We start from the raw sequence: 23,217 nt of genomic DNA on the forward strand, positions 1-23,217 counted from the left end.
CAGCCTCGGGGCTGCACAGGGTCCCACGCTGGACAGCGTCCCGGCCACGGCCAGTGACAGGCTTCCGGCAGCAGTGCCCGCCGCATGTCCTGCACGTGCCTGTCTGATTCTCGACCGGGCGGGAAGAGACCGACACCTGCTCCTGCCTTTCTGTTGCCTGTGTTCCCACGTCTGGCGCTCAGGCACCTCCGGCTGAATACAGCAAGTGCAGGCAGCGGCTACGCTTGCGAGACGGCAGCAAGATCCGCCACGTCCAACCCACGGAAGGCCTGCAGGAGACTCGAAGCTGGATACCAAACAAGACATCTCCCTGTCCCAAACCTCCCTACAGCGTCGTCCCAAAGAGGATGCGCTGGCGCCGGACACTGGGCAGGGGGTCCGCCTCGCCCGGCTCCGCTCAGCTCCCTTCCCTGCTGAGCTCCGAGCTGGTGCCTGGCGCCCAGTGAAACACCTGCCACCCCTACCCAGCTCACCAAAGCCGAGGGAACCTCCAGCGAGGGTGCAGGCCCAGGGCACCTGACCCTCACGGCGGGGGGATGGGCAGCCACGAGCAGAGGCAGAGGGACAGCTGCAGCCAGGGCCAGCCGGCACCCTCCTCGGGCTCACTGGGCAGCTCCAGGAACTGCAGGAAAACCCATCAGAAGGGCAGAACCATCTTCAGACCTGCTCTCCCCTGCGGTGCCCACCCCCCTGGAGACAGCCCTGCCCCAGCCCCGCCCCCTGCACACAGCCCCGCCCCCGCAGACACAGCCCCGCCCCCGCAGACACAGCTCTGCCCCCTGCAGACACAGCTCTGCCCCCTGCAGACATAGGCCCCCCCCCCCGTAGACACAGCCCCACCCCTGCACATAGCCCTGTCCCCTGCAGACACAGGCCAGGTCCCTGCAGACACAGCCCCGGCCCCTGCACGCAGCCCCTCCCCTGCAGACACAGCCCTGCCCCCTGCACACAGCCCCACCCCTGCACACCACCCTGGCCCCTGTAGACACAGCCCCACCCCTGCAGACACAGCCCCGCCCCCTACAGACGCGGCCCCGCCCCCGCAGACACAGCCCCTGCGTGCTCACGGTGCATCTCACGACCCAGCTCCTGTGGTCAGCCAAACCTCCTGCGGGGCACTGGCCCCGGCCGCCCGCTGTCCTGAGCTCTGGGCACAGGCCCTGGAGGATCTTCCACGGAGGCCTCTGGGTACCCCGGAACCTCCTGTGTGACGTCAGGGAAAACCGCCCACACGCGGTGGCTGCACACACGGGCCAGGCACCAGGCACGTGCAGACCACCTGGGGACGGACACGAGCACACGGAGGCCGTTCCCACACACGCTGAGCGCCTGGGCACACAGGAAGGGCCACAAGGTAAAAACGGACAGCAGGGGTAGGCGCTTAGCCTGGAGGCCGACCCTGGTTCAGACGCCCCTGCCCCTCGTGAGAGCCTGGGTTTCAGTCCCCGCTCTGGCTCCCGACTGTAGCTTCCTGCTGGGGGGCAGCAGGTGACAGCCCCCTACTGGGCTCCTCTCACCCCCACGGGAGACCTGGATCGGGCTCCCAGTTCTCAGCTTCAACCAGGCGCAGCCCTGGCCACGGTGGGCATCTGGGGAGTGAGTGAACAAGCAGAGGGATCCACTTCCCTTCCCTTGTCCGTCAAATAAAAAAAAATCAGCCCGCATACCCACAAGGACCAGGATGACTTCCTGGCCCTGCCTGCAGATGCTCCTGAGTGCTGGGTCAGAGCCCCGAGAGCACCAGAAAGGGGGGGGGGGAGGAGAGAGACAGAGAGAGAGAGAGAGAAGAGGAGGAGGAGGAGGGAGGGAGGGAGGGAGGGAGAGGGAGGGAGAGAGGGAGAGGAAGAGAGAAGGAGGAGGAGAAGGGGGAGGGGGAGGGAGGGGGAGGGAGAGAGGCAGAGGGGAGAAGGAGGGAGGGAGGGAAATGGAGAAAAAGAGAGGGAGGGAGAGAGGGAGAGAGAGGCAGAGAAAGAGAGAGAAGAAGGAGGAGGAGGAGGAAGGGAGGGGGAGGGAGAGGGGAGGGAGAGAGGGAGAGAGAGAGAAGGAGGAGGAAGAAGAGGAAGGGGGAGGGAGGGGGAGGGAGAGGGAGGGAGGGAGGCAGAGGGGAGAAGGAGGAAGGAGGGAGGGAGGGAAATGGAGAAAAAGAGAGGGAGGGAGAGAGAGAGAGGAGGAGGAGGAGGAGAAGGAAGGGAGGGGGGAAGGGAGGGGGGAGAGGGAGGGTAGAGGGAGGGAAGGAGAGGGAGGGATGGGGGGAGAGAGTGAGAGAGAGAGGGAGAGGGGAGGAAGAGGAAGGAGGGAGGGAAGGAAATGGAGAAAAAGAGAGGGAGGGAGAGAGAGGGAGAGGGGGAGGGAGGGAGGGAGGGAGGGAGAGGGGGGAGGGAGGAGGGCCCCACGGCCCCCTGCACCACCGGCAGCTCCTCTCCTTGCCTTCCAGTTTGAGCCGCGAGCCGCCCCCCAGCCTCCCCTGGGATCCCTTACGTCCAGGGAGGAACAACCTGGATCCCTTACGTCCAGGGAGGAACAACCCGGATCCCTTACGTCCAGGGAGGAACAACCCGGATCCCTTACGTCCAGGGAGGAACAACCCGGATCCCTTACGTCCAGGGAGGAACAACCCGGATCCCTTACGTCCAGGGAGGAACAACCGGATCCCTTACATCCAGGGAGGAACAACCCGGACGCCGTCCCTCCCGCCTTCTCCAAGCCTCTTCCGTGAGCCAGAGTGTCACAGCTGCTGCTCAGGTCTGTTTCAGAGGAGGCGGGGCCCGAGGGGCCCCCTGCTGCCCGCCTGACCCCTGCCCTGCCCACCAAGCCCCTCTCATGCCGATCTGAGCCCCTCTCATGAGTGAAGGGCTCGGCCTCCCACGGCCTCCCTCGGGGGACAGGTCGGCCTCTCCCACAGAGGGGCCGGGGCGGCTCCAGGGACCTGAGCCCTGCGGCAGGAGGTGACCCGCGTGTCCGTGTCCCTTCTTGTCTACCTCGCAAGGAACAGAGCCGGCCTGCTCCCCTCCCCGTCCACACCCGCACCTGTGGGACACATTCCATCCTGGGCCCGGCTGTTCGTGCACAGCACCCACCTGTGCAGGGGCTCCGGGCCAGCCCCTTCCCCAAAGCCGAATCCTGCCTCTGGTGTTTGGCTGATCGACTGTTAGTTACAACTTGGGGATCTGCGGCCCTGCAGGGCTGGAGGCAGGAGAGAGGAATCCTGGGGGCTTGTTTTGCCCTCCATCACCAGTTCCCCCACGCGTTAGCAGGTGCCCGCTGCGGCCATTCAGAGCTGACCGCGGAAGCCGTGTGCGTGCAGGAGTGCCGCTCGTGCAGGGCGAGCCCCCACGGCCAGCCTCAGCCGCAGCCAGGCTGGGTGAAGTGTGTGCGGCCGCGCTGGCTCTCAGCTGGAACTCAGTGCCCGAGGAGCCCGTCCACAAGGCTGGCAGGGCTGACCTGAGCACACGTCGGGAACTGTCTGTGAACCAGAGGGCTGGGCGCACCCCTCGGCCTCCAGCACACCCCGATCCAGGCCGCGGGATGCCGGCCGGGCACTTACTCACCGGGGGGCCCAGTGGATGTCACCCTGGGTCTCCTGCTGCCCGGCCCCCGGCAGAAGGAGCCCCAGGGGTACAGGCCTGGCCGGGGTCTCCACAGCCTCGGTGACAGGCAGGGCTCACTGCTCCCAGCTGGGCGAGCCGGGCCTGCTTCCCGTCCCTGCCCCGTAGTACTGGGTCCCTAACAAACCCTCGGCACCTGCCCTGGGGAGCCCGCCATCACCGCTGGCCTTTCTGCCAAGACAGGAGGCAAACCCCACTTTCCTCCTTGGACAGGAGCATCAGAAAGTAAAACCACGTTCACCCAAATCTAAGTTCTCTACACCAAACCCAGCCCCGAGGAGCTCCAGACAGGAGACCGAAGTCACGGCACCCATCTGGGGCGGGGCTGGGGCAAAGCCTGAGCCAGGAGCACCCGGCGACGGTGGGGACACCCGCCTGGACGGGACGCTGTCCCCGGGTGTGCGGTCGCTGCTGAAATGTGCGGGGGACGCCAGTGCCACCTGCTCTGCAAGGGCCCAGGACAGGACCCCAGCACGCCTCCTCCTCCTCACCGCTCCGTCAGCCGCCGTGGGCTCAACGAGGCCAGCTACCGAGGAGACGCCAGCCACTCAGCTACGATCGGGCAGATGAGCAGGCTCGGCCTTTTAAGCCGCGCCAGGCTACAAAAGGGAGGGTGCAGGGGGCCTGGGGCACAGAGGCTAATGCTGCTCGGGACACCTCCCCTCCCGTCAGTCCCGGCCCCGTCCCGGCCCCGTCCCGGCCCCGTCCACCGCAGCCTCCTGGGAGGCAGCAGATGACGGCTCAGGCTCCTGGGTCCCCAGCTCCCCCGGGGAGACCTGGATGGAGCTCCTGGCTCCTGGCTCTTGGCTCTGGTCCGGCCCAGCCCCAGCTGTTGTGGGCATCTGGAGGGTGAACCAGTGGACGGAAGACCTCTCTCTCTCTCTCTCCCTCTTTCATGTAAGATGAAATAAACAAATAAGTATTAAAGTGAGAGTAATTTATATATCAAAGAATCTTCTCAATTTAATAACAAAATGTATTACTAGTAATGGGAAAAATAATAGGAAGTTACTTCTCACAGAACCAAGGATTTTATAGGAAAACACTCAAATGTAATTTTAATAAACATTTCCAGTAATTGAGTAGATGGCAAAATAAATGTGATAGACAAACTAAAAAGAGAAAATGTATTCAGACGAAATGACCAGCAGAACAGAGGGGGCGAACACCTCACCCGTGCTTGTCCAGCTCAAGACAGCCCTGTCATTCAGCATACCCAGGTCACCTGTCACTCACCGCACCAGGACACTTGTCACCCACACCAGGACATCTGTCACTCACCTCACCCAGGTCACCTGTCACTCACACCAGGACACTTGTCACCCACACCAGGACATCTGTCACTCACCACACCAGGGCACCTGTCACTCACCACACCAGGTCACCTATCACCACACCAGGACATCTGTCACCTCACCCAGGACACCTGTCACTCACCACACCAGGACACCTGTCACTCACCACACCAGGGCACCTGTCACTCACCTCACCCAGGTCACCTGTCACCACACCAGGACACCTGTCACTTCACCCAGGTCACCTGTCACCACACTAGGACACCTGTCACTCACCACACCCAGGTCACCTGTCACTCACCACACCAGGTCACCTGTCACTCACCTCACCAGGACACCTGTCACTCACCACACCCAGGTCACCTGTCACTTCACCAGGACAGCCCATCACTCATGAAACCCACCAGCCGTGGGGGCTGTGCTGTGCAAAGGTGCTGCCGCCTGCATGCAGCTCTCAGCACGCGTGGGCTCCGTGCTCAGGCATCGTGTGTTCTGAGAAACGGGATTTCCTCTCCGGTCACCCTGGGCCCGGAGCCCGTGGGAGTTCCTCTCCGGTCACCCCGGGCCCGGAGCCCGTGGGAGCTCCTCTCCGGTCACCCCGGGCCCGGAGCCCGTGGGAGCTCCTCTCCGGTCACCCCGGGCCCGGAGCCCGTGGGAGCTCCTCTCCGGTCACCCCGGGCCCGGAGCCCGTGGGAGCTCCTCTCCGGTCACCCCGGGCCCGGAGCCCGTGGGAGCTCCTCTCCGGTCACCCCGGGCCCGGAGCCCGTGGGAGCTCCTCTCCGGTCACCCCGGGCCCGGAGCCCGTGGGAGCTCCTCTCCGGTCACCCCGGGCCCGGAGCCCGTGGGAGCTCCTCTCCGGTCACCCCGGGCCCGGAGCCCGTGGGAGCTCCTCTCCGGTCACCCCGGGCCCGGAGCCCGTGGGAGCTCCTCTCCGGTCACCCCGGGCCCGGAGCCCGTGGGAGCTCCTCTCCGGTCACCCTGGGCCCGGAGCCGGTGGGAGCTCCTCTCCGGTCACCCTGGGCCCGGAGCCCGTGGGAGCTCCTCTCCGGTGACCCTGGGCCCGGAGCCGGTGGGAGCTCCTCTCCGGTCACCCTGGGCCCGGAGCCCGTGGGAGCTCCTCTCTGGTCACCCTGAGCCCGGAGCCCGTGTTAAGCAGCAGGTAAAGCTCAAGCGAGTGCCCAGACACAGGCGTCCACTTTTCTCGAGACTCGGCTAGGGGAGCAGGCCTGGCCCCACACGGGGCTGGGGTCCAGCACGCCTTCTCATCCCCTGCGTTGGGAAGTGTTCCCACACCAGACACAGCATGGACCGCTCAGGACCACCCGCGAAGCAGTTTCAGTGGGAGGTGATAGTTCTGGAGACGGCGGTGGGCGTGGCCGCACAAGGCCAGGTGTACGTAACACCACTGGACTGCACAGTGGAAACCGCTAAAGCCAGAGCCAGCGTCTCGGCCAGCAGGTTAAGCCGCCAACTGCCCATACGGGAACTGGTTTAAGTCCCGGCTGCTCCACTTCTGATCCAGCTCCCTGTGAATGCGCCTGGGAAAGCAGAGGAAGATGGCCCAGGTGCTCAGGCCCCTGCACCCGTGTGAGACCCAGAGGAAGCTCCTGGCTCTGGCCTGGCCCAGCCCTGGGCATTGCGGCCATTTGGGGAGTGAACCAGCAGATGGAAGACCTCTCTCTCTCTCTCTCTCTCTCTGTCTCTGCCTCTCTCTCTGCCTTTGCCTCTGCCTTTCCCTCTCTGTAACTCTTTCAAATAAATAAATAAATCTTTTTTAAAAATCACTCCAACTTATCTGTTCTGTTTCCCTCTTTTAGCCATATAATTTAAAACAAATCCAGTGCTACCAAGTCAACACAGATATTCCACAGTTTAGACTTGAGGGCAGCAGACAAGTGCTCCTGTTCAACACCACGTGTGGCGGCCACCCCTCCCCACCGGCCACAGACCCCAGCGCCCCCGAGCGCCTCCCCCACTCCCCACCCCCTCCCCGCTGTGGGTCCCGAGCACCTGACACCCAGCGTGCCACAGCCCCCAGCGCCCCCAAGCACCCCCCCACTCCTCACCCCCTCCCTGCCATGGGTCCGGAGCACCTGACACCCAGCGTGCCACAGCCCCCAGCGCCCCCAAGCACCCCCCCACTCCTCACCCCCTCCCCACCATGGGTCCTGAGCACCCGACACCCAGTGTGCCACAGCCCCCAGTGCCCCCAAGCACTTTACTCACTCCCCACCCCCTCCCCGCCATGGGTCCCAAGCACCTGACACCCGGCGTGCCACAGGCTCGCCCAGGCTCTGTCCTTCTCACGGCCTCCAGGGCAGCACAGGCAGGTCCAAAATGCACACACGAGTCAGACACGCAGCACCCAGCATGTGCACCACGCGCCTTTCTCTGCAAGAATCGCGACAGCACTGCCTCAGATCAGGGAAAATAGACGTGTGCCTCGGCATCACCTAACTTTCATAGAAACTTGTTTGTTTATTTGAGAGGCAGAGTTACAGAGCGAGAGACAGAGAGAGGGCTTCCATCCGCTGGTTCACTCCCCAAACGGCCACAAAGGCCAGGCCAGAGCCAGGAGCTTCTTCCGGGTCTCCCACGTGGGTGCAGGGGCCCAAGCACTTGGCCCATCCTCTACTGCTTTCCCAGGCCACAGCAGAGGGCTGGATCGGAAGAGGAGCAGCCAGGACTTGAACCAGCACCCGTTTGGGATGCCGGCACAGCAGGAGGCAGCTTAACCCTGCTGCGCCACAGCGCCGGCCCCAGGATTACTGAACGTTTATCTGTGTTCACCTAAATGAGGTCAGCGCCTCCGTCACGCTTTATCTGACCCCAGAATCCCACATCTCCCACGCCAGCATGAATGCGTGCTGTTGCCCACGCCCAGGTCCAGCGGCAGCCTCACAGCCGGGCCCCACCGCCCCTAATCCTCTGCAGAAAGCAGGTCAGAGGAAATCCTCTTTCCTGGAGGCAGGGGGATTACTGAACGGGGGAGTGACCGCCTCCTCCACGCGGTCATGAGACGCACAGCGTCCAGCAGGCACAAGGGACACACAGGGCAGCTCCCACACTGCAGCGGGCACACGCGGATGCACGCACACACAGACACACGCACACAGAGACACTACATGCACACACAGGCACATGCACACAGAGACACTACACGCACACATGGACACATGCACACAGAAACGTGCATTGCACACGGAAACACTACATGCACACAGAAAACGTGCACATGCACACACGTGCACACACATAAACATACATGCACACACAACCATACACGTGCATGCACACACACAGCAACACATACATGTACACAGAAACATGCGTGTGCACACAGAGAACTATGCATGCTCACAAACACATGCCCACAGAAACACGTACACACAGAAACGTGTACATGCACACACACAGAAATGTGCACACACCAGCCCCATCCAGGACCCGGGGTCTGTCGCAGGGGAGTCCTCGGCCTCGGGTGCTCACAGCCGCAGTGGTTGGGGGTCTCTGTCCTGCACAGGCCCCTCTGGCCCCACAGTGCGTCCAAGCCAGTGAAGGGGCTGGAATTCTCCCAGCAGCCACAAGCACCACGCCCAGCCCCGGGGGGAGGTCATGAACCCCTCTGGTCTCTGCTCAACTTCAGCGGACGCCCAGCAAGCAGGAACGGCCTCGTGGGCCAGCAGCCCTGGCCTCCCTGAGCAGCCGCCCAATCCAGTTTGTGACGAGGCTGTAACATCTGTCTTGTGGATAAGCCAGATGCCTGGTAGTTGGATCATAACACAAAACCCAAGGCAACACACTGCGGCACTGTCCTGGAACCAGCTCCCTCCAGGGAGGAGGAGGCAGAGAGCGAAACCCAGCGCACGCAGGGGCTCGGACCCCAGCCAGGCGGCAGGGCTCCTTGCGCAGGACGGGGCCAGGCCCCCAGACTCCGCATCCGCGTTTCAGAAAACTTCCCTCCAGGATCCGCCTCAGCGCGTGTTTTCCAGGTTCTGGCGCCCGTGTCTGTGATCTGTGTGACAGGCACAGGAAGCAAACTGAGCCTGCTCTCCAACCTCCCCCGGGTGCTCCCGCGTGCCCGGGGCTGCCCTGACGCAGGCGTGCTGGCCAGCCCGGGTCCCTGAAACCTCGCGGCCACTGCCTGGGCACTGGAGGTGACCCCGCCGAATGAGGTCACAGGACGGGGTCCCCACCGACAGGTGGGGCGGGCCGCCCCCCGCGGCTCTGGGAAGGGGGCGGCACTAAGCATGCGTGGAAGGCAGGCTCAGTGCCGAGGCCTCCTGGGTCATCCTGGGCAGCCAGCTCCACAGCCAGCGGCCATGTCCACAGCGTCCCGTCTACCAGTGGGCCAGACCCTGAGCGCACAGGCACAGGGAGGTGGCGCACGACCGCGGGGGTGAGTCTTGCCCACCACCTTCCCCTCACGCTGTGGACGCTGCATTCCCAGAGGCCCTCGCACTGTGGACACTGCCCTTCCCAGAGGCCCTCGCGCTGTGGACGCTGCCCTTCCCAGAGGCGGGCATTGAGCTGCTGCTCCCTGGGTGGGTCCCCTCAGGACCTGCAGCACTCACGGCCACGCACGCTTGGGCAGCTCCTCTCGCAGGATGGACGGCTGTGTCCCCTGCCCCCTCAACACCACACACGGCCGGCAGCGTCTGCGTGGAGCGCTGGACAGCAGTGTAGACGGCCACTGCACACGGGCACCCCACGTGGGCCGGGTCTTCCAGGAGAGGCTGACCCCAGCATCCTCTCCCACACACGGACTCCGGAGGTCCTGGCACCCGGTCTGGGGCCGGGGGGGAGCTGGCCCGAGGATGGACGTGGGAGCAGTCCTCACACAAGGCAAGGCTCCCCACGGCAAGGCAGCACGGGCAGGCGAGCCCACGGCTGTGGGTCCACCACACCCACACGGGGAGAGCAGCCACGTAGCTGACCAGAGCCGGGGAGATTCTGTGAGTGACACTCACCAAGCCGGAGCACCAGGCAGGGAGGGACTGGGGCTGCTCCGGGCAGAGGGCGTGCGTGACCGCCAAGTAGGCTGTACAGGATGAAACCAGGGCCGGGGTCAGGGGTCAGGGTCAGGTCCAGGGCCGGCTCTGACCCCAGCATCTCTCACTGCTCCACCCAGGTGGGGGGCTGTGGAGCGAACCCCAGGCACAGGACCCGCCTGCCGGCTGCCTGGCAACACAGTGCCCCAGGGGCCTGGCCGTGGCTCCTCCACCTGGCCCCAGCTCGGCCTCTGTTTTCCAGTCGGGGGAGGGGCAGGTGCAGGACAGAGGCTGCCCTGCCCCCTCCCCTCCACCTACTGGCCTACGACCAAGTCGGTCTTTCTCGCAGGCACAGAGCTTCTGTTTAAGGTCCCGGCTTATCTTCCAAGCAGGAAAAATGATCTTATTTTCGCTCCCTTTTCTGAGCCAAAACAATTACCTAGTCACAGGAGAACACGAGCCTGGCAGCCCTCGCGGGACGTCCTCACAGCAGGCCGATTCTCCTGTCCACCAGCTCCCCGAACCCTCCTCCAGGAGCACTGCTGCCTGCCGGGAGGGGCCGGGGGCATCGCCATCACGGAGACCCTCGCCGGGACACCTGGCGGGAGCCGCGTGAGGGCGCTGAGGCCCTGTGCCCGGTTGAACCTCTCGCTGGCGAGGCACACAACCACACAGAGCTCCCAACGGGCCCCGGCCCAGCCGCCGGTGATGCCTCCACCTGCAGCCACGCCAGAGGAGACGGCGACCAGTCTACACCGCAAACCCTTCCACGAGGGGGTCTGGCTCCAAAACCCCCGACAGAGAAAACAGAAACCACCCAGAAACGGGGAATATTTTCCAACAGAAAACCGGAGCGGGGTGGAGGATGGCCACTCGGGCTCCCACAGGCGCCAACGGCACGGCCAGCAGAGCCGCCTCTCCCTGCAGAATGAGCAGCTGGGCGAGCTGCGGGCCTGGAGGGCGAGGAACAAGTCACAGTGTGCGGCTAGGCCGGCAATGTGGCACGGTAGGTACCGCCGCCGGCAGTGCCCGCACCCCATATGGGCACTGGTTCAAGTCCCGGCTGCTCCACTTCCCATCCAGCTCCCTACTAACGACTTGGGAAAGCAGCAGAGGACAGCCCACGTGCCTGGGCCCCTGCACCCACGTGGGAGACCCGGATGGAGTTCTGGGCTCCTGGCTTCAGCCTGGCCCAGCCCCGGCCATTGCAGGCATTCGGGGAGTGAACCGGCGGATGGAAGATCTCTCTCCCCACCTCCCTCTGACAGATTCCTTGGTGTGAGCAGAGAACACACAACTTCCACTTATAGAAATCCAGGCCCCCTGCACTCCAGAACAAGGAACCGGGTCCCAGGGACTGGACGTTCGGGCTCCCGGGGGCCTCGTGCTGACAGGTGACGGGAGAGCCCCAAACGCCGGCTGCCAACTCCCGGCCTCACACGGCTTTTCCTCTCAGTCCCCAAAGCACCCACCCATGGTGTCCCTCCCTGGGGTCAGGACCGTGAGGGGCCTAATCGGAAGCCCCCTGGTCTGCTGCCATGGCCCTGGGAGTGACAAACGAGGAGACCCCGGCCACTCGCGGAAGCAGAACGGGGGCGACACCAAGTCTACCCTCAGCCACACGCCCCGCGAGCCCCCTCCTCCTCCTCGCATTAGTGGGGTGGGGGCCACACTCAGGCGATGCAGTCTGGACGCTCCCCGGCAACAGCGGTCACCTGTGGGTCAGACAACTGAAATGCTGGGAGGCGTGGCGTCCACGGGCACCCCCTGTGCACAGAGCCTGGCCAGCAGCTCCCCAGCAAGCCGGCCACGGCGAGCACCAGGCCGCTCTGAGAACAGGGAAGGCCGTGCCCGGACCCACGCGGGCCAGGTGTCCCCAAGACCGTGTCACCGCAGACCCCATCACTCGCGGTCTTTCGAGCCCTCTCGCTCTCCCAAGGGTCCGGAGAGGGACTCTGCTGCGGCTCGCTCCCTCCTGGGCCCCAGGCAGTGGACGGGAGACTGAAGGAAACAAACCCAGCACACAACCCAGCTTTGGCACGCGGTCCAAGACAAGGCCCTGCCAGGACACAGAGCAACACTGCCCACGGAGGCTTCTGTGCCCCTGGGGGGTGGGGGGTGGTCTCGGCCACTGCCCCAGGCCAGTCCACTGCCCCGGCTTCACCACCCCTTGAAATGGATGGAGGACAGAGCAGTCTGGAGTGACGTCCACCATGAGTCTGAGAGGCTGTGAACGCAGGGCCCCTGCAGGTAAGCACTGTGTATTTCTCTATTAAAAACCAAAAAACTAGGATTCAGGACTTGGGCGCCTTCACCATAAGGAAACCTGAGTGTTGAGGAGATGGGCACGGTACGAGACTGGACACAGCACCACCGTGTGTGACACATCCCCTAACAAACACGCGCGGCGTGGAAACACCAACCACTCGAGCCCTGGGGCGCCGGCACGGGAGGCCCTGGCACGGCACCACCGTGTGTGACACATCCCCTAACAAACACGCGCGGCGTGGAAACACCAACCACTCGAGCCCTGGGGCGCAGGCACGGGAGGCCCTGGCACGGCACCACCGTGTGTGACACATCCCCTAACAAACACGCGCGGCATGGAAACACCAACCACTCGAGCCCTGGGGCGCCGGCACGGGAGGCCCTGGCACGGTGACCCAAGGAACCCCGACGCCTCAGGAGCAGTAGTGACCAAGGCTCAGGCCTTCGCTCCGGGGACGTCCACCCAGCACCGAGTCTACACCAGGGCCGCTCCCAGCACAGGGGAGAAGCAGCAGGGACAGCACAGTGGCGGCTCCGTGACCCACAGAAGGTGGCTGAGGTCCCCCACGGGGAGGGCGCCAAGGCAGGGAAGGGGGTGTAGCAGCCCACGCAGGCCAGCCAGCCAGGGGAGGCCCTGGCCACAGAGGCGATGCACCTGCCACTCCTGGGGGCTGGACACTGCCGGACACGCCAGCTCCTGTGTGAGACGCTGCGGCGTGGCCTGCGACCTGGCCGCCCCAGAGCTCACACCCCCCGGCCAGCTCTCTTTCAGGCCCCTCATGGTGTAGGTCGCACCACGTCTGCCTGCCCCGTTCCCAGCTAAGCCTGGTGGCACAGGGAAGGGGGTCTTCGTCCTGTGTGGCTCGAAGCACAATACAGGACTGGCCTCAGCCACAACAGGGCCACTGGCCCCAAGGCAGAGGGGACACAGAGCAGAACACCCCGTGGCAGGGGTGTCCGAGGACCACTGCTGTTGTATCCGAGAGGCACGCGGTGAGAAGCCACCTCCCAGAGGGGGGCAGGACTGGGTCACGCAGGGCGGAGTCCCACTGCTGGGACGCGCCCCCAGGCGAGCGGTGGCCCCAGCAGGCCCAGCTGCCAGGCCCCCTTTACAGAGGGGGACGCTGAGTGTGCGGGCCGGCCAGCGTGCCCAGGGTCACGGGCACTGCACGTGGCTCTGCCGTGACCCTGACACCCAAAGTCTTCACCTCCCCGTGAGCTGTTTTGTCTTTCTCAGACAACAGCATGACCGAGAGCGAAACAACCCCTCACTCAACCTTGCTGGAGTCCCAGTGCTTTTTACTGCAAACAGACAGCATTTTTACCTGCACTGGACTGGGTGGAAAGAACCGTGTCCGTCTGGGGCTTGGGTCCCCAATCAGAGCAGCGCGAGGCGGGTGCAGCTCAGCTCTGCCCGCACCAGGGCCCGCACCAGGGCCCGCCACGCGGGGCAGCTCGGGACTTGCGCCCGGATCCCCAGCAGTTTCGACCGGCTGGGGACTGACGCACAGGTCCCACCCATCGTCACACAAACTTCCTGCCCGGGGTTACAAAACGTACCCTCTGGCATGAAATAAAGGCATCTGGAGATCAAACATTCACCAGTGTCTGGGGAAGGCGTTTAACTCAATAAAAGCTATGACACAAAGGTGAAATTATACAGGCGGGCAGGGCCCCACGGTGGAGCACGGCCGCGCCTGCCGGTCACGGGCGAGCTGCCGTGGAGCCTGTGGCCTCCCACGCCTCGGCCTCCGTGGCTGCAGTGGTCAGAACGCGTGTCCTGGAGTGTGGACTCTGGGTGCCAACAACAGGAAGGCCCCGCCACGCCGTCAAATGCTGGATTCGGGAAGCAAGTCCCAAACCAGCGCTTCCGTTGTTAAAGCCAGCACGGGAGCGCAGGCGGCCTAGGGCCGGTGCTAGGGTCACATACCCCTGGGCACGGAGGGTCACGGCTGGGAAGGCAACGTGCAGGGACACACGTGGGCCTGTCAACGGCTCGGCACCTCAGGTTGAAGGCTGAGCTTCTCGGGGCCCAAAAACGCGCGCTCTCCTGGGACAAAGACGATTTGAACAGCTCCCGTCGGCAAGGACGCCTTGGACAGGCTGGGAAGCAAAACTCTGCGAGACAGAAATCAGCAGGAACGTGGGCAAGCTGGCGCCCTGCAGGGCTGGACGGTGGCAGGTGCCCGGACCCACACACGCGGGAGAATCACAGCCCAACTGTGAGGCTTGCGGGGAGGAGGCCGGGCAGGGCCACACCGGGACACCCTCCCTGGAGCCGCAGCCACTGTGCTGGCCCACGACACCCCCACTGAAAGATTCAGAGAGCCCACCGGGGCCGGCACGGCTTGGTGTGCCCCCGAGCTGTTCCCGCCCCCAGCAGCCCAGCGGCCCCTGCTGTGTGGGGTCACTCTCGCCCCACCGCCCAGGGCCCGAGTGACAGAGGTCACTTCCTCTTTGCCTGTGTGGACTCCCTGAACCCTCACAGCCACTCGGAGAATGGGTACAGCTCCCGTCCCCTGGTGAGGAAGCGGGCGCAGTGCGGCCAAGGGTCCCGGCTTCAGGGCTGGGGTCAGCCCTGGGGGCCAGCCCAGCCGCGCCCTGGATCCCCGTCTCCCACCTCTTGTCTCTAAAGGGAGGTAACGCTCCTGACAACAGTTAGAAAAGTTCCAGCAGGTAGAGGACACACAGCTCCCGGCAGGTCAGCGACCCCACGGCATCCGAGTGCCACGGAAACCACGTCCCCCCAGGGCCCGCACCCACCCAGGGCAGCGTCGGGAGCCCCGGCCCAACACACCACCCTCGCTGATTTGCTGCTCCGTCCCTGGAGGTGAGACCCCTGCTGTGCCGTCCTACCTGGACCAGAAGCGACCAGAGAGCCCTGTGTGCCAGGCAGGCTCACGCGTGTGCCCCGGGCAGACACAGATCACGAAGTCACACAAGCAGACCTGCACACCAGGCATGCTCACTGCGTGTGCCCCGGGCAGGCACGGACCACGAAGTCACACAAGCAGACCCGGACACCAGGCACGCTCACTGCGCGTGCCCCGGGCAGACACAGACCACGAAGTCACACAAGCAGACCTGCACACCAGGCATGCTCACTGCGTGTGCCCCGGGCAGACACAGACCACGAAGTCACACAAGCAGACCTGCACACCAGGCATGCTCACTGCGTGTGCCCCGGGCAGGCACGGACCACGAAGTCACACAAGCAGACCTGCACACCAGGCATGCTCACTGCGTGTGCCCCGGGCAGGCACAGACCACGAAGTCACACAAGGAGACCTGCACACCAGGCAGGCTCACTGCGTGTGCCCCGGGCAGGCACAGACCACGAAGTCACACAAGCAGACCTGCACACGAGGCATGCTCACTGCGTGTGCCCCAGGCAGGCACAGATCATGAAGTCACACAAGCAGACCTGCACACCAGGCATGCTCACTGCGTGTGCCCCGGGCAGGCACAGACCACGAAGTCACACAAGCAGACCTGCACACCAGGCATGCTCACTGCGTGTGCCCCGGGCAGACACAGACCACGAAGTCACACAAGGAGACCTGCACACCAGGCAAGCTCACTGCGTGTGCCCCAGGCAGGCACGGACCACGAAGTCACACAAGGAGACCTGCACACCAGGCAAGCTCACTGCGTGTGCCCCAGGCAGGCACAGACCACGAAGTCACACAAGGAGACCCGGACACCAGGCATGCTCACTGCGTGTGCCCCGGGCATGCTCACTGCGTGTGCCCCGGGCAGGCACAGACCACGAAGTCACACAAGCAGACCCGGACACCAGGCATGCTCACTGCGTGTGCCCCGGGCAGGCACGGACCACGAAGTCACACAAGCAGACCCGGACACCAGGCATGCTCACTGCGTGTGCCCCAGGCAGGCACAGACCACGAAGTCACACAAGGAGACCTGCACACCAGGCATACTCACTGCGTGTGCCCCAGGCAGGCACGGACCACGAAGTCACACAAGCAGACCTGCACACCAGGCAAGCTCACTGCGTGTGCCCCGGGCAGGCACGGACCACGAAGTCACACAAGGAGACCTGCACACCAGGCATGCTCACTGCGTGTGCCCCGGGCAGGCACGGACCACGAAGTCACACAAGCAGACCCGGACACCAGGCATGCTCACTGCGTGTGCCCCGGGCAGGCACAGACCACGAAGTCACACAAGGAGACCTGCACACCAGGCACGCTCACTGCGTGTGCCCCGGGCAGGCACGGACCACGAAGTCACACAAGGAGACCTGCACACCAGGCACGCTCACTGCGTGTGCCCCGGGCAGGCACGGACCACGAAGTCACACAAGGAGACCTGCACACCAGGCACGCTCACTGCGTGTGCCCCGGGCAGGCACAGACCACGAAGTCACACAAGGAGACCTGCACACCAGGCAGGCTCACTGCGTGTGCCCCGGGCAGGCACAGACCACGTAGTCACACTAGGAGACCTGCACACCAGGCATGCTCACTGCGTGTGCCCCGGGCAGGCACAGACCACGAAGTCACACAAGCAGACCTGCACACCAGGCATGCTCACTGCGTGTGCCCCGGGCAGGCACAGACCACGTAGTCACACTAGGAGACCTGCACACCAGGCATGCTCACTGCGTGTGCCCCGGGCAGGCACAGACCACGAAGTCACACAAGCAGACCTGCACACCAGGCAAGCTCACTGCGTGTGCCCCGGGCAGGCACAGACCACGAAGTCACACAAGCAGACCTGCACACCAGGCATGCTCACTGCGTGTGCCCCGGGCAGACACAGACCACGAAGTCACACAAGGAGACCTGCACACCAGGCAAGCTCACTGCGTGTGCCCCAGGCAGGCACGGACCACGAAGTCACACAAGGAGACCTGCACACCAGGCAAGCTCACTGCGTGTGCCCCAGGCAGGCACAGACCACGAAGTCACACAAGGAGACCCGGACACCAGGCATGCTCACTGCGTGTGCCCCGGGCATGCTCACTGCGTGTGCCCCGGGCAGGCACAGACCACGAAGTCACACAAGCAGACCCGGACACCAGGCATGCTCACTGCGTGTGCCCCGGGCAGGCACGGACCACGAAGTCACACAAGCAGACCCGGACACCAGGCATGCTCACTGCGTGTGCCCCAGGCAGGCACAGACCACGAAGTCACACAAGCAGACCTGCACACACAACTCGAGTCCTTTTTCCTCCAGGATAAGGAAGCTCGGTGGGAGGTCCGCACATCCCGGGGAACAGCACAGCCGCTCCGGGGACAGCTCCAGCCAACTCCACAGCACGGACCCGAGTTTCAAAGCATGGAAAAGCAGGGTTCCATAGGCGAACACGGTGACGTCGCCAAACAAGCACGTTGCAAAAATAAATCAGTACAGTCGTGGAATGAGAAAACAGAATTAAAGACATCGGGGCTTGTGTCTGGAAAAGTTAAGGAAGGAACAGTCACCACGCGGCGAAGGGGAGAGAGCCCTGGACACGTAAAACTTCCGCGGGAGCTAGGTCGGAGCAGCCGGGACTGGCCGGAAGGTGAGCCCTGGGCAGTGACCTGTCCACACTTCACCTCTCAGGGACACAGCCCTGCTTGCTTCCTGGAGCCTGGCCCCTTTCCGCGTCGGGCCAGGCAGGGAATGGAAATGCCCAGAACGCCTGGCGGCTTCGCTCCACCGGCCCCCCAGACCCCGCACCTCCTGAGCCGCCCGGGTGATAACTGAGCGACTCCCTCACACACCCAGCCACCTACAGTCGTTCCCCGCCTCAGAGAGACCAGCTGCCACCGGGTGTCAGGTCCGTCCCGGCAACACCAGGGACCAGCTCGCTCCGGCCCCCACGCCCGGGCGCACCTGTGCCCTGCCCTCCAGGGGTGTCGGGCCAGAGCGCGGGCAGGGAAAGCTCAGGAACACCAAGGCCGCACGGGTGCCGGAACGGTGCCCTCTTCCCAGTGGATCCTGTGCGCGACCGCTGCCCTCCAGCCCGCGGCCACGGCGCCCGGACAGTCTCGGCGCCACCGGCCGGCGACCCCAGGTCGGCGGCCGCGCGCCCCGCTCGTCCCCTGCAAGTCCTCCCCGGGACCTCGCCCCTCGCTCGCCTCGGGCGGCGGCGTCCCGCGGCGGACTCCGGGAGGACCCCCGCACCCCGCTCCTCGGACCCGGCTCAGAACTTCACTCTGGATTCTCCCCCACCCACACACACCGCCACCGCGGAGTTTAAAAAGCAGAGCCGTCGGCTCCCGCGCGGGCGCCCCTGGCCGGGACCTCCCTCCCCGGCCCCGACGCTGAGGCCAGGGCGAGGCGGGCACCGGGGACCCCGTCGCGAGCGTGGGGGTGCAGGCCCTCCCCAGCACCCCGCCGCCCCCGCCCGCCCGCCCGCCCGCCGGCCCGCGGCACTCACGAATCTGTGCACGAGCGTCCGCAGCCGGCTGCAGTCCATGGCTCCGCCGCTCGGCGCCCCTGCGCCCTGCGCCCCCTGCTCAGGTCACGGCCCGGGCGCGCCGGGCGGTGCTGGGGGCGGCCGCGGCCCCTCGGCGCTCATGCCCGGCCCGCCCGGCGGCGGCTGGGCGCGGAGGGAGCCGCTCGGCGGCCGAGCCCGCGCCCAGGCGCCTGCTCCCCGTCGCCTGGCCGCTCGGCGGCCGCTGGAGCGCACGGCGCCGGAGCCTGCGCGCTGCTCCCCTGCGCGCTGCTCCTCTGCGCGCGTCTCCGCCTCCGCGCCCGCCGCGCCTCTCGGCCCGGCCTCCGGGCCCCTCCTGCTCGGGGCGCGCGTCACGGCCGCTGTGAGCATGCGCCCCGCGGCCGCGGCCCCCGCCCGGCACCCAGGGGCCGCGCTCGCTCCCCGGCGGCCCGGCGGCTCCCTGTTGCTTCCGCGTCCTGCGGGCGGGCGCCTGGTGGGGCGGGAGACTGAGTGCCGGGGGCCGGGGCGGCGAGACGGGGGTCCTTCCGCGGGGCCCCACGCGCTCCTCCCGGGCCGAACAGCTTTTGACCTCCAGCCCCCGTTGCGGGGACGCGGGGACGCGGGGCGGGGTCCCTCGGGGTGGGTCCGGGTCTCCTCCCGGCCCGCCCCCTGGCTCCGCCCCCCGCGCAGGTGGGCCTTTCCGGGGCGGGGGATGTGTGGACTGGGGCTAATGGCGGGAGCCTGGGTCAGCCCCTAGGCCTGGCCTGCTGGCCTCAGTCCCCAGAGCCATGATCAAGACGCCTGCCTGCCCAGGGAATCCGCCCTTAGACCTGCAGGGGAGCGTCCGCTCTGGCCTGCAGGCCGCCCCTAGCCCCCCCCCCCCGCCCCTGTCCCTGGCCTGCCGGGAGAGGAGCAGAGCAGGGTCAGGGCCCCAGGTCCCAGGGCGGCGGCTCCGGGTCAGCCACGCACACAACGACGCCGCCCCTAGCCCACAGCGCCTTTCTGTTCTCCAGGGCAGGCGGGAGGACGTCTCACAGCCCCGGGGCCGGCCTGTCCTGGCTGCCCCGGGGGTCCCGGGCGCTGTGTGCCTCCAGCAAGGCTCCGGAGCTCCTGCCTGCTTCCGGAAGGGACACTGGGTTGGCCGCTGTGGGACCAGACGCAGGGGACCAGGAATGAGCTCTGGAATGGTGACAGACTGACCGCTGACCCGGCCTGACCCTGGGTTCTGCCGGCGACTGGAGCAGACAACGACCACCCCACAGTGGGGACCACCGAGGCTGCCCTCCGTCTCTAGTTCTCATAGGACTCCCCTTGACAGAACCTCCCCCCCCAGGTCTCTAAGGACCTGCAAGGGGTTGCTGGTCCATGAATAACAACACCTCTAAAAAACTTCATATGTAGACATTTATTTATTTATTTGAAAGAGAGAGCAAGAGAGATAGATCTCTCAGCTGGCTAGCTCCCCCAGATAGCTGAAGTGGCCAGCGCTGGGCCAGACTGAAGCTGGGAGCCAGGAGCTAGATCCAGATCCCCCACGTGGGTGCAGGGGCCCCAGCGCTTGGCCTGTCCTCCCCTGCTTTCCCAGGCCATAACAGAGAGCTGCACTGGAAGTGGAGCAGCCTGGGCTCGAACCGGCGCCCTTGTGGGATGCGCGCAGCTTTACCTGCTGCAGGACCACGCCTGCCGGGTTACAGCCCTACTGATGGTTCCTTGAACGCAAGCGTGCTAAGGCAAACAGCTCTTCAAACTCTCCCCCAACCTCCCCCTGCCCCCAAGAACGCGTGGGTCTCCTGCCGGAAGCAGGCGGCCTTTGGTGGGATTGCACACGGCCACGGGGGGCTGCTGTGTCTCCTGCCCCCTCGTCCCTGCTGGCAGAGCCCACCTGCTCCCAGTGCCCACCTGCCGTGAGGCTCTGGGCGAATGCTGCTTCACACAGCTGCCTGGGTTCCTCTTTCCAAGGATGGGCGCAGAGCAGGCTCGAGCCAGCGAGCCCCGTCAGGCCTCCCGCGGGGCCGGGGTTGGGAGAGCCCCGACAGACGTGTTCCCCCTCTGCTGCCGTCGCTATGCCGGCATCGCCCGTCCGCCACAGGAAGTTGCCCAAGACACGGCGTCACACCGGAAAGACAGGGTCTGGACCATTGGCCAGGCCCGCCCTGCCCCCACCTGGAGTTCTCTTAGGAGACAATAGAGCCTCTGTTTGCGCCAGGTGGGTGGGTTGGCGTGTCACCCACAGGTGTCGGCGTCCTCACTGGGGAAATACATCAGCGCTGGCTCCGTGGAAGTAAGAGGAAGCCCAAGGCCGAGGGAGTCCGGTGTTTGCTACTGTGTGCTGAACCGCTCAGGGCAGGGGCTCAGCCGCAGGGAGGGTCCCGGGCCGGGGGTGCTCCTGGCGCTGGCTGGGGCTGGCGGCTTTGGGCGGCTTCACTCGCCGGCATGGGCCTCACAGGGCAGAGGAGAGCTGGAAGCCGGACGGCCTCTCTCTTTCCCCTTTGGGTGGTCCACAGCTTCACGCAGCAGCCCACGCGGACTCCGCACAGCCCCTCATGGCCTGGTGTGCGGGGCCCAGAACGTGGCCCCTGCTACCCTCGGTGAAAGTCACTCCCAGGGCAGCCCAGATCCACGGGGCGGAGAAACAGGGCCCTCTCCTCCTCCCGGAAGGAGGGCGCGGGAACGGGCAAGGGGTTATCCCTGGAAAGAATCTACCACGGTGGGACGTGCCGGCGCCCGCCCGGCTCAGCTCGGCAGCGAAACCAACGCCAGAGGCTTCTCCAGCCACATCCAAGCGGAAGCAGAAGCTCCGCTCCGCCCAGCCCAGCTGTGGCCGCCCCAGGCAGTCGGTCACCTGGGGCACATCACCGCGCTGCCAAGGCACAAACGGCTGCCCCGAGGCAGCGTGTGGGCGGCTGCAGACCCCAGGCTCGAAGTGAGGGGTTCGCAGCCGGGGGCCCACGGACGCTGCCCCAGAGGAGCTGATGTGCAGACGTGGGACCTTGGGTCATGGTGTCCTGTGTGAGAAAGGCTCTGGGGAGATGGGGGCCCACGGGGACCCCGAGTGACAAACCCCGGGTCAAACCTGACTCGGGACTCACAGCACAGGACGGGGCTCGCGAATTACCAGCTTGTCTCACCTTCGGCAAGGCCTTCCAGAACATTCCGCTCACACCTCCGCGTGGAGGGTCACCGTTCCCGCAGGCCCAGAGTTGCTTGGGCGGCACCCTCCTTGGGTTGGCCCCAGGATCCTTCAGTGGCAGAACCTGTATTTCCTGTGCCTCCCGTGGGCTGCCCTCTGACCCCCGAACCCTGCTGTCTAGAAAGTTCTCGCCGCCCGTGTCGTGCTCTTTGATCACGCTCGGACGCCCGCTCCCCTCGCCTTCCTCATTCCCTCTCTCGGCGCTCACACCGGCCCCCGAGGAGCTGCTCACCCAGATGAGACCCCTGGGGACAGACTGACAGCCCCAGAGGCAGCAGCGTGGGCTGGGGCTGCAGGTGCTGTGCTCTCTGGACAGGAGGACACGCATTGCCTGAGCCACCGTCTCCGCCGCGGAGGCTCCAGCAGGCGCAGGGCAGGTCTCCGAGCTGCCTGTGGAAATCTGGTTTCATGTGGTCTCTGCACAGGCACCGACAGATGGAGAGTGGGCCACGTTTCTCTGTAGCCCGGAACTTGTGATCGATGTGAACTCCCAGACATGGTCTCCCAGCCGGCGTGGACAGCAGCGCCACCAGCCCCCAAGGCTGCTGGTTTGTGTCCACTCTGACACTGGAGCCACTTTTCCTCAAAATCCTTCCTGGGTCGGCGCTGTGGCGCAGTAGGTTAATTCTCCACCTGCAGTGCCGGCATCTCATATGGGCACTGGTTCGAGCCCAGGCTGCTCCTCTTCCAACCCATCTCTCTGCTGTGGCCTGGGAAAGCAGTGGAAGACGGCGCAAGTGCTTGGGCCCCTGCACTTGCGTGGGAGACCCGGAAGAAGCTCCTGGCTCCTGGCTTCGGATCGGCCCAGATCCAGCCATTTGGGGAGTGAACTAGCAAATGGAAGACCTTTCTCTCTGTCTCTCCCTCTGTCTGTAACTCGACCTCTCAAATAAATAAATGAAATATTTTTTTACAAGAATCCTTCCTGCAGGCGCCCAGACTTGGGTCAGCTGAGTGGCAGGTGCAGTCCGGCTCCAGGTCCGGCCCTTGACCGTGAGGTGTCTGTTGGGGTGCAGGTTTCTCGCCCCCCAGTGAGCTGCTGGGATCAGCTTTGCTCCTCGGTGTCCGGTGCTCTCTTTTCAGTGTGAAGACTTGCAAAGGAAGCGTGCCAAGATCCTCTTTCCTTCACGCCTATGTCTCTGGAGGATCCGTGGTTTTAATCTCAGTTTTCGTTCACGAAAAACATAGTTCTCGGGGCTTGAAATTGCCGGTGAAGCCGGGACAGCAGTTTGCTGCTCCCTTTTGAACAAACTTTAACGGTGGTTGCTGCTCTGACAGAGAGCCGGTGCGGATTGGGCAGAGTGGGAGGGGCGGAGAGGGCGGGCAGACGGCCGCCTGTCCTGCTCGCTTTGGTGTCAATCATCCTACTGACCCCAGGCAGGGCTGAAGCCCTGGCAGCAGCGCCTGGGCGTGGTATTGGGCTGGGAAGCACAGGGGAGGAGCTGGAAGAGGGCGTGGGTTCCAGTCCCACCCACCG

General features: G+C 65.1%; 1 protein-coding gene and 1 long non-coding RNA gene across 8 annotated transcripts in view; one reads left to right on the forward strand and one right to left on the reverse strand.

The window, feature by feature from the left end:
- The window catches only part of ATP11A (ATPase phospholipid transporting 11A), a 132,517-nt gene extending 113,674 nt beyond the window's left edge, over window positions 1-18,843 (reverse strand). For 3 of the 7 annotated variants that reach the window (XM_089303368.1, XM_089303371.1, XM_089303372.1), the window contains exon 1: window positions 18,554-18,842. In XM_089303368.1, coding sequence (XP_089159494.1) covers window positions 18,554-18,592 — 39 coding nt within the window. In that variant the 5' untranslated portion in view covers window positions 18,593-18,842. Of the gene's footprint in view, window positions 1-18,553 lie in introns of all 7 variants that reach the window. The other 4 variants (XM_070048371.2, XM_089303369.1, XM_089303370.1 and 1 more) reach the window with 2 other exon arrangements.
- Window positions 18,844-19,105: 262 nt separating this feature from the next.
- Window positions 19,106-20,618, forward strand: LOC138843669 (uncharacterized). The gene is made up of 2 exons (XR_011378594.2): window positions 19,106-19,240; window positions 19,564-20,618. It is a non-coding gene; the product is annotated as an uncharacterized LOC138843669 (long non-coding RNA).
- The last annotated feature ends 2,599 nt before the right edge of the window (window positions 20,619-23,217 follow it).

This window comes from Oryctolagus cuniculus, chromosome 9 (assembly GCF_051225735.1).
Source record: "Oryctolagus cuniculus isolate XC-2025 breed Fujian yellow rabbit chromosome 9, ASM5122573v1, whole genome shotgun sequence".
Classification (NCBI taxonomy): domain Eukaryota; kingdom Metazoa; phylum Chordata; class Mammalia; order Lagomorpha; family Leporidae; genus Oryctolagus; species Oryctolagus cuniculus.